Genomic DNA, 16,708 nt, shown 5'->3' on the forward strand with positions numbered 1-16,708 from the left:
TTTAATCCCCAAAACAAAAGGAGTCTAGGATTTAATCATGGTTCTACCAGTGTTGGGAGTCTTGGTAATTTTCTCCCTTCACACAAACAATTAGAAAAGTTGCCTTAAGACAGAATCTAATAGTAAAAGAGACTCCAAAAATAATGAAGCAAAATTTCTTATAGGATTTGTTTGATATGACTCACTGCTTAGCCCCTATCCATAGCCCTTCTTTATTGGGTATTTATGGCTAAGAGAGTTCAGAGGCCATATTCCTTTATTTAAATTATCTAAAAGTATGGGGAATAAGTTCCAGTTAAGGAGAAATAATGCTGTGTTGTATTGTTCTCATAAATGGGTAATGTGTTTTATATCATCCAATTTGTGTCCTTAATTCTTCGGAACCTGATTATATAGAAAGATGTACTGAAACCAATATAATTTTACTAACCAATGTTACCTGGATAAATTTAATAAAAAATTTAAAAAAAGAAAGATGTAAAAGAACCAATTACTGAAATGGGATAAATTGTTTCTGTACATGCTGGAAGCAGAAAAAGTGAGAAAGAATTGTTTTTTTGTCTTCCTATAGATGTTTTCTTTAGTGAGATTCATTTAAGTCCAAAGGAACTCTGCTTTTAATCTTAAAAAAAAAAATTGACTAAGCAAACACTCTTTCTTCCTCCTCTTCAAATCATGTTGGAGGTTAAGATTTTCAAGCTTTCTGGCTATTTGTTTTGTTTCTTTGGGACTGGGATAGTGTGTGTTACTGAGCCTAATTATCAATCGCATCTGATTGGATTACACACCCGGTTGGTGACAGTCCATGGCAATGCCTTTGGCGCCCTCTAATGTTGATAAGCTGCTTCTTGTCATTTCTTTTGCTGCCTGAGTTCCCTGACTTTTTCTGTGTCTTCACTGCCAGGTGAAAAAACACGTGCGAAGCTTCCACTCAGAAAAGATCTACCAGTGTACAGAGTGTGACAAGGCCTTTTGCCGTCCCGACAAACTGCGACTCCACATGCTCCGACATTCAGACCGCAAAGATTTCCTCTGTTCCACGTGTGGGAAGCAATTTAAGGTGTGTAAGCAATGAACAGCCTGAGGTTGCTTAAATGGCCACTGAAATCATGTCGAACTAAGGATCAATACTTGTTTGCTTGTTTCATCAGCTTATCTCCTACTTACAAAGAATTGGACTGGAGATACTTTTGTGCCTCATGTTTGAGTTAGTTATATGATAAAATTAAGGAAAAAAGTCACCTTATTTTCCCCAAAAAATTAATTCACACCCCAAACTAATAGAGTAACACTGCATCTCCTAAAAGAATCCAAATGTATGATGAGTAAAACTAAGTTGCTATTGAGGAATTCCTAAGAGAACAATACCTTTGCTTATCAAATCAAGAGATTTTTACTGAGCACTTATTAAGTATAAGAGCCTGATAATTGAGCCCTGAAGACAGCAGGCCTGTCATCTAGTGGATGTGGGAAATCTGTAGGATGTTGAAAGGGCTTAGATTACTTTGGGGTGTGTTAATGACTTAAAGAATTAAAATGAAAAATAATAAGTATCAGTAACCTGCCTTGAATTTAGAAGAAGCAAAGGAAAAACCCATGGGAGACTCAGAGATAAAATTAAGCAAATAAATGTAAAAACAATGAAAAAATGCTTCATTGGGAAATCAGATGACAATGTGGAGATATCACTGAGAGACACTCTACTGAATATGATTGTATGTCATGCTGTCATAGAAACTGGAAAAGAATCAGAAATGGATTCAGAAAGGGGACAATACTTTTATACAGACAAAAATGTATATAGAATGTGGAGACATTAAAGAGAAATAGAAATAATTTTCAAAGCTCAAGTTTTGTGGCACGTATGTTATAGAATGTAATACCGGTGGCTTTCACTATACAGTAGCATGACTTAGAACTCCTTAGACAATTCTAATGTGAACAGTATAAATGGGTCTAGGTTTTTCTGTTTCTTAATTAAAAAAAAAACTCATCTAAAAGGATCCCTATCTTGTGGTGCTAACTGGTTGGCCCTCTTTCCAGCCCATTCAACATTTTTTGATTCTCTATTTTGTGCCAAATATCACTTTAGCACTTAGACATATATAAAAAAAAACCTTTCTGTTTTCAGTTTACTTTCACCCAATATATTAGAGTTCAATTTGAGAAGCCAACCCAATATGAGTATTATGGAATAGAGGAGTTTTTTTATAGAAAGAAGAACTTAATTATAGGAGAAGGTGGAGAAATAAGGGTCTGAAAGGAAAAGTTGGAGGATCAGAGAAAGGTCACTAATCCACCTTCCGAAGCCGTGATCTGGGTGGACAAAATGGGAACAAACTTACCTGGGAGCCTGGGAACGCAGCACCTCCACCCGTAGGCAGGCCCAAGAAGGAGAGCTGGTGCATCTGTGGACAAATGTGTTGCTGCATGTGGTGGTGGACATGGACTTGGCCAGCAGGGCTGACAGTCGGGAGGAGAGCTGGCGGCTGAGTGGGAGAGAAGCGGGAGGAGCAGGGGTACCCCTGACCCGCAGGGCATCATGGCTGCTGCTTCATTTCCACCTTCTAGTCTGTACCAAAAGATGGGAAGAACTGGTCTGGTAGAAAGGTTCAAAATCTTTGCAAGACGAGTAGCAGTTTAATCATATGTCCAAGAGCAGAGCCTCACTAGATAAGGAAGCTGGCTTTTTAAAAATTTTTATTTGTTTTTATTCAAGATGGGCTCTACCTAATTTTCTCTCTGTGGACTCACATCAACATATGTCACTAGAGTAGATCATCAAACTGGACCTAGACTGTATGCTCCATCCACAGCAGATAGTGCAATTGTGTACTTGAACTCCTAAATCTATAAAATGAGATGTTCCTACTTAAATTCATTTGGTATTTAGAAGAATATCATTATGTTTATTAACATGTGTGGGGGTTGAGTCTACATATGGTTTTGTAAATCCAGTATTACCTGTCATTCATTTTCGATTTGTAGTGCTTGATGCCAAACTTATTCTATGTGCCCTTTGATCTCCTCTACATAAATGCGAAGTCTTTCTTCCCCAAAATCAGAATCTTTCAAATTGAATGGTCATTTTCAACGAAGGCTCAGTGGAATGCATTTATTTACTAGTGAATGGTCATTCCTAGTCACTTGCTGTGACCTGATATGTTCTAGCGCTCTAGCAACTCGGATGCATCTCGGGAGGTTGTGGTTACTGCTATCTTGTATCGATTCTTTTTTATATCCCTTCAATTAAAAAATCTCTACCCCCCCTCCTCACCCCCCTGCCTTTTCAAAAACTGAATAGCGAAAAGACAAACTACGGGAACATATGCAAAGGATGCATAATCCTGAGAGGGAAGCCAAGAAAGCCGACCGCATCAGCCGCTCCAAGACGTTCAAGCCTCGGATCACGTCCACCGACTACGACAGCTTCACGTTCAAGTGCCGCCTGTGTATGATGGGCTTCCGGAGGCGAGGCATGCTGGTGAGTGCCAAAAGCCCCCAGATTCTCCCCGCTGTCTTCCAAACCTGTCCTTTTCTGTCTATGGCGATGACTTTTGTACTGTATTCCGTACAGATTTGTCAACAGATTTTGTCAGTGGCTAGGGGCAAAACAATGGAGGCAAACAATCCCAATTTCGAGTTCTCACCTTTCCAGCCTCCCTTCACCCTCCTTTGCCGAAGTTCATTTCTGGTGACCTCTTGGAAGAGGTCTTTTTCTATCACTTTTCATTACTAGTTTTGTCTTGCTTTACCCTTCTCATTCTCTGCTCCTACTGTATTTTATTTCCCTCTTCCATTTTTGTTCCTGGGTATACTTTATCTTCTATAATCTTTACCTTCTCCCCTGTTGCTCCCTTGAATGCCTCTCATTTCCAAGTACAAAACAGCAATAGAAGGAAAGTTTCCATCAGAGCGGGTACGTGAACCAGGTTAGCTGAAACATCAGGGTCGCCAGTTCACTGCTCTCAATTTCTTTCGACCTATTATAGTTTTTGCAGAATACAGCAGGTCCTGGAATCCTTTCATTCAGTGTGGTTTCATTATAGTGTCAATGAGGTGCACAGGGGCTTAACTTTTGTTTACATCGATTACCCTGTGGTAAAATTGGTTTCATCCTATGCACTTTCATTTCAAGTTGCAGAACCTATTGAGGACGTTAAGTGTGGACTTACTGTATATTTCTGCCAGGAGCTAATGGCACAGAGCATTGTTTAATGTTCAGAATCTTAATTTTTATCTCATTCAGTGTCCTCTCTAAGGCTAGGACACTAAATAATGAAAGACAGGTTTGCATCAGGAGAATTCACCAAAGAAATTCATGCTACTGTAATTGTGCTTCTCCAACAGCAGTTCTTCTGTCAAAGACTGTTAATGGGATCCACAGTGACCCAATTCATCTTCAGTAATTTGCTGAACTACTGTTCATTCCTGTTAACAGTGACTGTTGATGCTTTGGTGTCAGATGGGCCTGGTGATGCTGGTTCTGGCCAAATGCCTTATTGTTTTGGGCCACTGCTTCAGAGCATTTCCACTTCTAGCAGTCAATATCAAAGACATTTGTTTAGCTTCTGTTTGTAATGGAGTCCCTTTTTCTCATTTTCTTTTTTTCCCTTAGGTAAATCACTTATCAAAGAGGCACCCAGACATGAAGATAGAAGAGGTGCCAGAGTTAACTCTACCCATCATAAAACCCAACCGTGATTACTTTTGTCAGTATTGTGATAAGGTAAAAGGAAACCATCCACAGTAAGATGCCTCTGTGGGAGTCCTGCTCAGAGCCAGTTTGTCTGCATGTATGAATATATATCAGGATCTCACAGTTACTCTTAGCAGATGGTTCCCTCTTTCTCAGTAGTTTTCCATTCAGACAAGAAAGGGCTCGAAGTACAGCCTCATTTTAAGCCAAATTCTTTTTCTTCAGAATTAGTCGACTTTGTTTTACTTGTTCCTTCTTTCTGTGATTTTTGTTAACAAAAGAAGAGTCTCATTACCAGGAGCTTAGTATATGAATTCATTTAAAATTTCTAAGCTCAAAAATGAGTGTACATTATCCTGCTTTTAAAACATATAGTAGATTTTGAATTTCTAGAAGATTGAGTAGGATGTGGAAAAGTTTTGCGGTCGAGTCCTCTATTTGTACTATTCTATTCTTTATTTTTGTACAGTTACAAACAAGACAGAAAAAGTCCACATTTATTGTTTCATTGTAATATTGTTTTCTTATATAATGTAGCTGTGTCAGCTTAAACGTAAGAAACATTTTTAAAGCATAGATTCACTGCTATACTTACTAGTTGCTTATAGACTTGCCATATTGGAAGATTCTTTGGCATCTAGCAGTCAACTATATATATCATATTGAAGCTTTCACAGAAAGGCTAAGGATGACCGCATTTAGAAATGGTGTTCTCTTTCTATGGCTGTGTAGCCACCTCTTAAACTTTAGGGTAAAGTTTATTTTTACTATTACTATCTTAGATATTTAAATTCAAGGAAGATGCTTGGCATATCTAGATGATGTTCTTATTTTATTCTAATTTATGTTATGTCCTTATTATCCTTCAATACTGGGGGTGCCAAAAAATCTATACAAGTGGACACTTTGGTCAACGTTGCTCAAGCAGTAGTTCACCATAATCAGAAGTGTCTGGATGCAGATAGTAACTACTTTGAGCACCTCTGGTAATTTCAGAAGTCAAACGTGACTTGTATTCATCTTTTGTTATCGGTATATATTGAGTATTGCAATTTTAATACAGTTTTCCTTTCTGAAAATGTGTATACATTTTTTTTGGCACCCTCTGTATATCTGTTAACATATTTTATTTTGGGCTACACAAGTACTTTTTCTCATTTCCTTGTAAGGAAATTGTTAGATGGTTTACTTTAGGCAGGAAAGTGGAACTGTATACTGCTTTCATGGCAAAACGTTTGAATTTGTAGGTTTATAAAAGTGCAAGCAAGCGGAAAGCCCACATTCTGAAGAACCATCCTGGGGCTGAGCTCCCGCCCAGCATTCGGAAACTTCGTCCTGCCGGCCCTGGAGAACCAGACCCCATGCTGAGTACCCACACCCAGCTCACAGGCACAATAGCTACCCCTCCTGTCTGCTGTCCCCACTGCTCCAAACAGTACAGCAGCAAGGTATGGGAAGGCTTCTGACTAAATCTGAATGAAAGCCACAACTTAAGGAATCTCTTGAGAGAAGATGGCTTCTCTTCCACATGCTCTGGTGGCTTCTTCTGACTTGATAGGGGACTAACAGAGGTGTTTTCCTAGTTCAGATGGCTTAAGAGCTGTTTCCTGAGAACAGGGACTCTAAGCACAGAATGCGAAGAGAACATGGTGGACTCTGCCCAGAATTAGCGCAAATTAGCTCAGGCTATCAGAAAGGTTCCTTTTTCCTTGGCCTCCTGAGGGTCTCCAATGTGGATATTCCATGCTCATAGTTTATGAGCTCAGGCTTCCAGAAGTACTACATAGGAACTTTAGTGATAGTTCTTGAAAAGGGGGTCGTTTTTGGTGGGGGGCTTGTGATTGACTGCTGCAGGCATTGGTGGGACAAGGGGATGCTGTGAGGTATTCTGACCCTGCCTGATGGTGTGAGGTCACACGATTCTTTAATTTCTTTTCAGTCTCTTCTTTTTTTCCCCTTTCATAGCATTGTGTTGCTTTAGGAAGGGCAGGCACAGTCAGCATCACTCTGATTTTTTTTTTTTTTAATGGATAACATAAAAGACTTTAGGAGCCTTTGGAGGGTTTGCATTTGAGAAAGACTGAAAATAACTAATTCCAGTAATTATTATTGGTTTTTGCTGTGATTTTGCAGACCAAGATGGTACAACACATTCGAAAGAAGCATCCAGAGTATGCCCAGCTCCCTAACACCTTACACACACCACTGACAACAGCTGTGATCAGTGCTGCTCCAGCTGTTTTAACTACAGATAGTGCTACTGGAGAGACTGTGGTGGTAAGTGTGTGTCACTGGTAAGAACATCTCAGCTCCTTCAGTGGTCTTCAGAGCTCTCAGTGCCAAAGCCATGTCTACCTTGTCATTTAATTAGCTGCAAATGTAGCCCATTATCCTTCAGTATTGCATACAAGGCATTATGCTGATGAGTGGGTCTCTCAGTCGATGCTTTCCAAAGTTCTTTGTGAAATGGGTAGCACATTTTCAGGGCTGCTCATTTGTGCAAGATTGTCAGAACCTCTAGGGTCGTTCCACTGGGCCTGACACAGACAGATAGATATAGATACATAGATAATCTTCCAATATCTTCTCAACTTTGGGATTTTTTTCTATCTGAGGTCAGGGCTAATTTGTGAGTTCCATGATCCACCAGTGAGACAAACTAAATTTTTGTAGGACTTAAGAGCACTGAAATAGTTGCAAGCAGTGGTGTTACCAACTAATGTGTTTTGTGTGACTTTTTCTAGACAACAGATCTGCTAACCCAAGCCATGACAGAACTGTCCCAGACCTTAACAACAGATTACCGAACACCACAGGGCGACTACCAGAGAATTCAATATATCCCTGTGTCACAGTCTACATCAGGTCTGCAGCAACCTCAGCACATACAGCTTCAAGTGGTGCAAGTGGCCCCGGTACTGTATTGCATTTATTTCTCTTTCCTTTCGTTGAACGCCATATTGTCAGCTGGCCAATATGGCAGCTGAGGTCAGCAAAAGCATCCGATTCCCAGAGCTGGAGTGGGACCCTACATATGTTTCTGCATGTAAACTATGAGTCAAAGGCATTTGTAAAACTTCCACTCCGCAGGCTGTCAAGGGCTCTGGATGTAGCAGCAGAAGAGATTTCTATCTAGAGAAGTCCAGAGATTTTAGGTTCCAGTACCTACTATCACCCTGTGCTACTGCAACACAGTGTTATAACGTGAACTCTTTCTAAGCCTCTTCCCTGAGCACCCAGGTGGACTACTTTGGTGAGGAGCCAGTTTGATAAGTCCCTACCTGGGCATTGAATGCCTAAATCAGTGGGAGGTTATAAAGAATAATTTTGATCCAATCTTTGAATATCAATCGGTACCTTCTACCACTTAATTAGTAGCTCATTCTTACTGATTAGTGAGCTGAAAGAAGGACCCATCCCAGAACTATTGTTTCACTTAATTATGCTGAGGGTGTCCTCCAGGCACAAATGAACAAACTTGTTGCTTTGAATAATTTGGTCTTGTTTTCCTTATGGGATGGTTTTAATTGTAGGTTTTGGAAGAGTTTGTCAATCTCTGTAGTTGCCTGTAAAATACGATGTATATGTACATTGTTCTGGAAACAGGGTCTGTACTTTAGCCAGATTTTCAAAGATGTCTATGATACATAAAAGGTTAGGAACCACTGGTCCAGTGGTTTAATTGTGACAAGATAAAAGTGACATTTCTTCTTTGATCTCTTTTAATTGATAAAGGATAAGTCATTAAATTTAATGGAAATTTAAAAGAAAAAAAATTTAGATTCCTGAGACCTTCTCATTCAGCTTACTATTAGGAGCTATATTTCTTCTATCTTCGTCTTTTCCAGAATTTAATAGTACTAGTGGCTTATGTTTTTTTATAAGCATAATTTTTAAAACTATGACTTTCTTTAATGTTTGCCATCTTGGCTTAGGTGTGGCATCTCTGGGAGTAAAACACTGGATCTGAAGGTCTCTTCTATCTATTCTTATATTTCTGTTGGGATTCTATTTTAGCTGAACTTTTTCTCTGGGAGGATTTCCTTAACCTCAATCAGTGTCATTTGTTTTTCTCCTTCCCTCCAGGCTACCTCCCCTCACCAGTCTCAGCAGTCCACTGTGGACGTGGGCCAGCTCCACGATCCCCAGACCTACACCCAGCATGCCATCCAGGTGCAGCATATCCAAGTCACTGAGCCCACTGCCTCAGCGCCTTCGTCCTCCCAGGTACACGGCTCCTCCAGAGACTGTTCGCAGAGCTTCATATGGCCTCAGGGACCTTGAAGAGTTAATAAGAGTGAAGAGACATTATCGTCAGAATCTAGTCTCCTTGACGATTGAAATGCTGTTGTTATTTTGGACCTTCATTTTTATTTTGGTGTTATGGACACACGTTAAGTGATTAGCTTCTCCTGCCCAAATGGAGCCCTGTGACATGATATCCTAGAGACGATGGTCTTTGCTTCCTATTGTAAATGGCTGGGTGATAGCATGCAATTGCTAAGTTGTTTCTATAATTTTGGAACCGTGACTTTGAGGAGTGTATCATTGTGTTTGTAGACCAAGTCTGTTATTGAGATAGCATAACTACATCCATTCCAAACATATTTATTAAATCTTTATCCTTTGCATGAAACTTTTCTAGATCTTGTCCTCAAGGAGCTTAGAGTCTACTAGGGAGATAATACATGTATACAGGTGAATCGGATGGGTAGTGAAGGTATCTGTACCATAAAGGAGGCATGTAGATTCACTCCTGATAATCCCAGGTCCCAGGATAAGAGTATAAATGAAGGCCTGCATGCCATATGTTTGAGTACTTAAAAATTTTGAATCAAGCTAACAAGCCATTAAATAAAATTCGTTCTTTTTATTTGACACATAAACGTATAATATTTATAATGACAAAACTGAAAAATATATGTAAAGTAACAATTGATACTAAATAACATGGATAGTGCTAATTCAGAATTAATTGTATTTTCTGCCAAACACCATGGATGGCACTAGCAGCTGCCAGGCTGTAGCAGGTAGAAGCTGGGAAGAAGTCTTTCTTTCTCTTTTAAAGGCTCTGTGCCCTTCCAATGGCTGTGAAAATCCATAGGATACACACGCACATTCTCTACTTTCCTGTTTATTGTGGGGTGTAGGTGGGGAGGCCATGTTGCTTGCCACCTGACTGCCCTCCCCTCCTTCTACTGTGAGGTTCAGTGGCTGTGAGGTTTTTTATTATTTCTCCCAGTCCAAGACAGGCAGCCTCTATCCACAAGGGGCCCCAAGTTTCCCACCCCTACCAGCATCACACTTTTATTTTTATTTTTATGTTTCAGATGTACAAAGCAGTGTAATAATTAGACATTTACACCCCTCACAAAGTGATAACCCCCTCCCCAAGCTACTACCCCTCTGACATCTTATATAGCTGTTACAATACCATTGACTATCTTCCTTCCTATACTCCACCTCCTGTGACTATATATATATCTGTGTGTGTATATATATATATATATATATATATATATATATATGCATATACGTGTATATATATACATATATACATATACATATATATGTATATACACTTATAATTGACATACAGTATTATTCTACATCAGCTTCAGGTGTACAGCGCAGTGGTCAGGCATCTACACAGTCTATGGAGTGATCCCCTTGATAAGTCCAGTGCCCATCTGGCACCTACATAATCTTTACAGCATTGTTGATTATATTCCCCATACTGTATTTCATATCCTCATGACTGTATTGTGTCTACTAATTTGCACTTTGTAATCCCTTCACCTTCTCCCCATCACCTCCCCACCATCTAGCAACCAACAGTTTTTTTTATATCTCTGAGTCTATTTCTGTTTTGTTTGTTTGTTTATTCTGTTCTTTAGATTCCACATTTAAGTGAGATCATATGGTATTTGTCTTTCTCAGTCTGACATTTCACTTAGCATAATATTCTCAAGGTCCATTCATGTTGTTGCAAATGGTAAGATTTCATTCTTTTTTATGGCCGAGTAATCTCCATTATACAAATGTACCACATCACACTTTTAAGTTTCTCAAAGGGACCTGAGGCTGGAGGGCCAGGAAGCTCTCCTCAGAGTTCCTTGTTGAAGGTGGCACAGGGACCACTTTCCCCAAGACTGCGCCCCCTTTCTTCCCACCAAGGCTCTATCCTGTACCTCACAGGGCCCTGTGTGTACCCACATGGACACCCTGACCCACATGTCTCAGCTTTGTCCACACTCCTGCAAATGGCGATCCCATGGCCACCACCTTGTTCCCAGGTGCCCGAATACCATTAGAGAAGCCCACATCTGGAAGACAGGACCCCTGCAGGAAGACAGACCCAGGGAAGAGAGTTATATTGGCCATTGAAGTGGGCACAGGGCCATTTCCACAGGGAATGGGAGGCTCTAGTCCCCAAACTGTGGCCTAGAAGGTGACACACATTCCATTTGGCCTCATATGAAGAGGGGCACAGCTGGAGAAGGGTCAACCAAGATCCCTGCAAGGGTCCCTCTCGCTAGGGTCTAAGAGTGATATGGATCTATAGATATGTTATGGGAATTCAGAAGTGCGAAAGATTATGTTTAGCAGAGAATCAAGACATTTTTGTAGAAGTTGTATTTGAATTAGGTCTTGCGGGTGAGGTATGATTTTGTCAAGGTCATTGGGGAAGGCATTATGATCTGAATATGCTCTCACTGTGAGTCAAGTCACAGACAGGAAATTGTGGCGTGTTTATAGAAAACTGTTTCAGCTAGTAACAGGAAATGATGTTTGGCAGAAAAAGTTGGAAAGGTAGTTTGGAGCTGGAGTATGGAAGGGTTTAACAGCCTACTGTGGAGCTTGGGCTTTATCCTGTAGACAGGAGTAGCCTCTCCACCAGATGTCTGCATGTATCCCCATGTTTATCTCCTTTAACTCTGTGGGACTACCCAGTGCATTTCAATGGAAATTATGACTTCATTTTGTGTTGCAAATTAGCTCTGTGACATAGGCAAGTTATTTAGCATCTCAATTCTTTTAACTTCATTTATCTTTCTAACAAGCCTACTGAAATTAAGTTTTTAGATATTCTTGGAGATAGTCTTTTGAAAACTAATTAGGATTTCATAGTTTTGATTATTTTTCATTAATGCTATTCGTATTTAAAATATTACTTTAGCAGTGATACTTTCAGTATTATAATTCATATTAGCCTGATTTATTTTCTTTAGTTATTTGTGAGTCTTAACTGTATTGGAAATTCATATTTTTTTACTCTTGCTTTTTCTTTCTCTCTAGGTCGCAGGACAGCCATTGAGCCCCTCATCCCAGCAGTCTCAGCAGGGGCTCAGCCCCACCCATATACCGGGCAGTTCTTCCACACAAGGCCAGGCTCTCCAGCAACAGCAGAGTTCCTCTGTACAGCACACATACCTACCCAATGCTTGGAATTCCTTCCGTGGCTATTGTAAGTACAAAACAAGGGAATAATGCAGTAAGTCATGGGTGGGGGGACCTGCAGCTATGGGTCATAATGTCATCAGCTTTGTAATAGATTTTCTGGATTAAACTGTCATTGGCCATTTTCTTCACTCTGTAGTGCATGTACTTGAATAAGTTTCAGGACAGAATTCAAGACAACGTTCTGATACGAGAGCCACCCATTTCAGAAACATTAGGAATATTGCTGGAGGAAGTGTAGGCAGGTGGTTTAAATAGTGTAATAGATGGGTGCAGGATATGTTGATGACATTGCTTTATCTCTTCCACCAATATTCACTGAATGCCTGTATATCAATCACTGTGCTAGACCCCGAGTATACAAAAGATTAACGTAAACTTTTACATCAATAACCATGCAATAATAATGTTAGCCAGCTTTCATTAAACTCTTACTATGTACCAGGAATGATTCTAAACCATGTATGTATCACATTCAGTATTCATAACAACCTATGAGATAAGTACAATTCTTATTTGTATTTTGCAGATAAAGTAATTTAGACACGGAGTAGCTTGTCTAGGAACATAGCTTGTAACCCAAGCAATCTGGCTCCAGAGCTTGTATTCTTAACACCCCACTGGGCTGCTCAAAGAGATCACTACCGAGAAAAGAGAGATATATGAGTAGTAGCTTTCAAAACCCTGAGATTAGTGTTAAAGAAGCAGTAAAAGGCTGGCTGCCAAAGGTCAGAATAGGTAACAATCTTGATGGGGACAACAGCCTTGGGTATGAACTGGAAAGTATGAGACCTTTATGACTGAAGATGTGGAAGGAACAGGAATAGAGCTGGTAAAGGCCTCAACAGTAGGAACTAGGAGGAATAGGGGCCTAGACGGTAGGTAGAAGGCCAGTGTTGCTCTTTCTCTAGTATTGATTTCCCTTTTAGAGTCCGTCTCTGTTGTGATTGATTTCTGGCCATGTTATGTAGATTTGGTATGGAGTCAGGGTCCAACTCTACCATTTAATTATTTTTACAATCTATTCTCTTAAATATTAGTGGGCACAGTGAGAGCTGAGTCTAATTTGTACTCGTAGTAAATACCGGTAGAATCCTAGTAAACAGACTGACATTTATAGTTTAATTCCTGTGAAAGAAATATGGAATAATGCAGATAGTCATGGTGATAATAGTATAATTAGCATTCCAACCTGAAGAAACTATTCTATAACTGAAATTTTTTATTATGGAAAAAATTTAGTCAAAAAGTAGAATAAATAATGAATGCCCTATACCCATTATCCAGCTTCAACAGTTATTAACCCATGGTCAATCTTGTCTGTTCTGTACCTGCCCCCTGTCATTCTCTCCTGGTTCTCCAACTATGTAATAATCCTTATCATTTCATCCATAAGCATTTTAATATGTATCTTTAAAACCAAAGGAATATGCGTATTTTTTAAAAACATAACTCCAGTACCATTATCACACCTAAAAATAAGTAACAGTAATACTTTAATATCAACAAATACCTAGTAAGTGCTCATATTCCTGTGATTGTCTCATAAATTTTTTTAATAGTTGGTTTGTTCAAATTGGGTTCCAAGTAAAGCCAAACAATGCAATGGGTTTTGTCTTTGAGTTCCTTTTAATATATTTGTTCTCTCTCTTTTAAGTTACAATTTATGTGTTGAAGAAACTGGGTCATTTGTGCAATAGAGTTTCCCACATTCTGGATTTTACAGTTGGCATCCCTATATTATCATTTAAGATGCTTTCTTCTGTCCCTTTTATTTCCTGTAGGTTGGCAGTTAGATCTAGAGGCTTGATCAGAATCAGGTTCACTTTTTCCCCAGAAACTTCATAGCTGGTGGTGTGTGTACTTCTGTCAGGAGGCATATAATATTTGGTTGTCTCTTTTTCCTTTGTTCCACTATTTCATTAGGGATTGCAAAGTTGTCAGATTCTGACACTATCAGTCTTTATTCAGTAATTAGCTAGAAAACTTCTATAAAGGAAAACATTTTACCTCAATAACCAGCTTACTCTGAGGTCCAGTTTGTACAGGAACGGACAGGATAAATGCTTTAAGTAGCCAGCCCATCTCCTTTTTTTTTTTTACCAGTTTTTCAAAATCATGAGTTGTTTTCTGATATTACCCAAGGTGACCAATGAGGCTTATGTGTGTGTATCTTAGTTATGTTATATACTCATGAATTTCAACACATTTGAGTGTTTCAGACCATTGTAGTTGTTTATCCTTATTGATGCTCAGGTTATCCCATCTTTGGCTAATGGGAGTGTCTTCAGATTGGCTCCTATATCTTTTCTACACGACCTTGTGGTCTTTTATAATAGCATCTTGCATGCTGATGTGACATCATGTTCTAGGCTCATCTTACACGTTTTCTGTCCCAAATCTGGAATCAGCCATTTTCCCAAGAAGCTCTGGTCTCCTTTGATAGAAAATATTGTTTAGAGACTGTCAGCTGGGTTCTAGGGTGAACTTTGTTTTTGATTTGCATTAATAACACTGGTGGCAAAATAAAATTCAAGCTAGATTAATTTGTGATTACTAGGCAATAGTGGATACACTGTGCCACTAATTGAAATGTGAATATAAAAGATAAAAATATGAAGCTAACAGGTAAGTTTTTGTAACTTATTTCAAGGTTTTAAAAATTGTTGAATATTTGTCTTTTGTGGATGTTCAGAAGCCATATTTGAGAGAGATACATTGATTATTTTCGGTATTTGGTAACTCTACTAACCTCATGTGATCAATTCTTCACAGAGATGCTTTTACTATATATCAAGAAATCACATGCATCGTAAGACTCTCACAGCAAGCAAATCCATGACTGTGTCTCAGTGGGAAACATGGTCACTGGTTAGGTGTTTGTTTCTACCACTTCTATTAAAATCTGAGACCAATGAACTGTGGATATTTCCTGTTTTTCAGCATCTGAGATTCAAATGATGACACTTCCCCCTGGTCAGTTTGTGATTACAGATAGTGGTGTGGCAACTCCTGTCACCACTGGCCAAGTGAAGGCAGTTACTCCGGTAAGCTGTGTTGCTCGTGAGGGTTTTCTTATCCATCCCACTGCACTCATATCCCCTTCCCCTGTCTTGTATGCCCCAACTTTCAATATCTGAGTTAGAAGTACCTCCTCCTCTGTGTTCCCATAACACCTTGTGGTGTTATATTATGACCCTTATCACAGTTTATTTTAATTATTGGTTTACTGTCTTTCTTTTCCCAGTAGATGATGAATTCCTTGAAAGCTGAGTTTTGGTCTTTATCTCTTTATTCCCAATGCCTTGCACAGGAGGTTGGGCTATCCCATTAATAACTATAATGAACCTCCTAGATCCATATACATGTAGATTAATAATTGATCACCTTTTATATGGGATGTATATGAATCTTTATTACTATTGGTTATCAATTGGGTTAGGGGAGAATAATATGATGAATCTATTATGGAGCTCTTTTAAACTATTTTAAACAATTCACCCATCCCAAGGTGAAAAACATGACCATAAATTATCTTGTTATGTTTAGGTTAGGCAGTTCAATGTTGATTGTTTCTGCTACCTCTGTTTTTATCTTCACTCGTTTATTCTAGCCCGCCTCTAAATTCTTAGAAGATAGAGTATGTAAGTTTAAATTAAGAAAACTACTCTTAAGTGAAAGGAATATTGGGATGTCCCCAGGGGAAGACTATTTCCCAAGAGGACTCAAAGAGTAGCAGGGTAGTCTAGTGCCCTTAAAAACCTGATTTTTTTTTTTTCTTCAAAGCATACTGAGAGCTCACCCATTTTTCAGCACACAAACTCACATCAACTAGACTTAGGAGATATGTATAAATCCAGAGTAACACTGTTGTCAATGAGAACAGTAACTAATGTAAAATGGGATAGTCCTATTGACATGATCAGTGAAATTTTTGCTCCCTGTGGGACCCACTGACTATCCTTTTTTTGGCCAGGAACTTATTTGGTAACCTGTTTATAATCAAGGATGTTCCCCTCCCCCTGCCATAATAGACATACACACAAATTTAATGTACATTGTCAGGGGTTCATAGATTCTTGGAAGCTCACCTATGGGCCTCCTAGGGGCTCCATGGACCCTAGGTTGAGAACCATCTCCCTCCTGCTAAAGAAAGGCCCATATGGGAAACCAAATCATAATCAGAGAGTTGCTTGATGCATGTGGACTTAGAATATATGGCCCTAGATAAATCAAATGGGTATTTGGCTATAGCTTTTTTCTAGACAGTGCTTGAAAAGGCCAATGCCTGAGTTTTCTCAGCCTATATAACTGACCAATCCCCCTTCTGCCCAACACATTCTTTCTTTAAAATGTTAGCGTAAAGATGTAGTTTGCTGCAGGTCGATGAAGAAATTTTCATGATCAGAGGAAAAATGAGGGAAAATAAAGACAATGTATGTATGTTTTCATAAAACTAAATTTATTCAATGTAAGAGACTTTATTCTAAGATTGTGTTCTTCCTGTGCTTTTGAGTGTTAAAATGTATCTCATTTGACAGTAGCATT

General features: G+C 39.2%; 1 protein-coding gene across 3 annotated transcripts in view; it reads left to right on the top strand.

Annotated features, from left to right (window-relative positions):
- The window catches only part of PRDM10 (PR/SET domain 10), an 88,633-nt gene that overhangs the window by 70,586 nt on the left and 1,339 nt on the right, over window positions 1–16,708 (top strand). For all 3 annotated transcript variants that reach the window (XM_074321062.1, XM_019713984.2, XM_019713986.2), the window contains exons 13-21: window positions 905–1,060; window positions 3,305–3,484; window positions 4,619–4,729; window positions 5,947–6,147; window positions 6,833–6,976; window positions 7,444–7,614; window positions 8,786–8,926; window positions 11,999–12,167; window positions 15,104–15,207. In XM_074321062.1, the coding sequence (XP_074177163.1) occupies window positions 905–1,060; window positions 3,305–3,484; window positions 4,619–4,729; window positions 5,947–6,147; window positions 6,833–6,976; window positions 7,444–7,614; window positions 8,786–8,926; window positions 11,999–12,167; window positions 15,104–15,207 (1,377 nt within the window). The remainder of the gene's footprint in view (window positions 1–904; window positions 1,061–3,304; window positions 3,485–4,618; window positions 4,730–5,946; window positions 6,148–6,832; window positions 6,977–7,443; window positions 7,615–8,785; window positions 8,927–11,998; window positions 12,168–15,103; window positions 15,208–16,708) is intronic.

This window comes from Rhinolophus sinicus, linkage group LG16 (genome assembly GCF_036562045.2).
Source record: "Rhinolophus sinicus isolate RSC01 linkage group LG16, ASM3656204v1, whole genome shotgun sequence".
Lineage (NCBI taxonomy): Eukaryota > Metazoa > Chordata > Mammalia > Chiroptera > Rhinolophidae > Rhinolophus > Rhinolophus sinicus.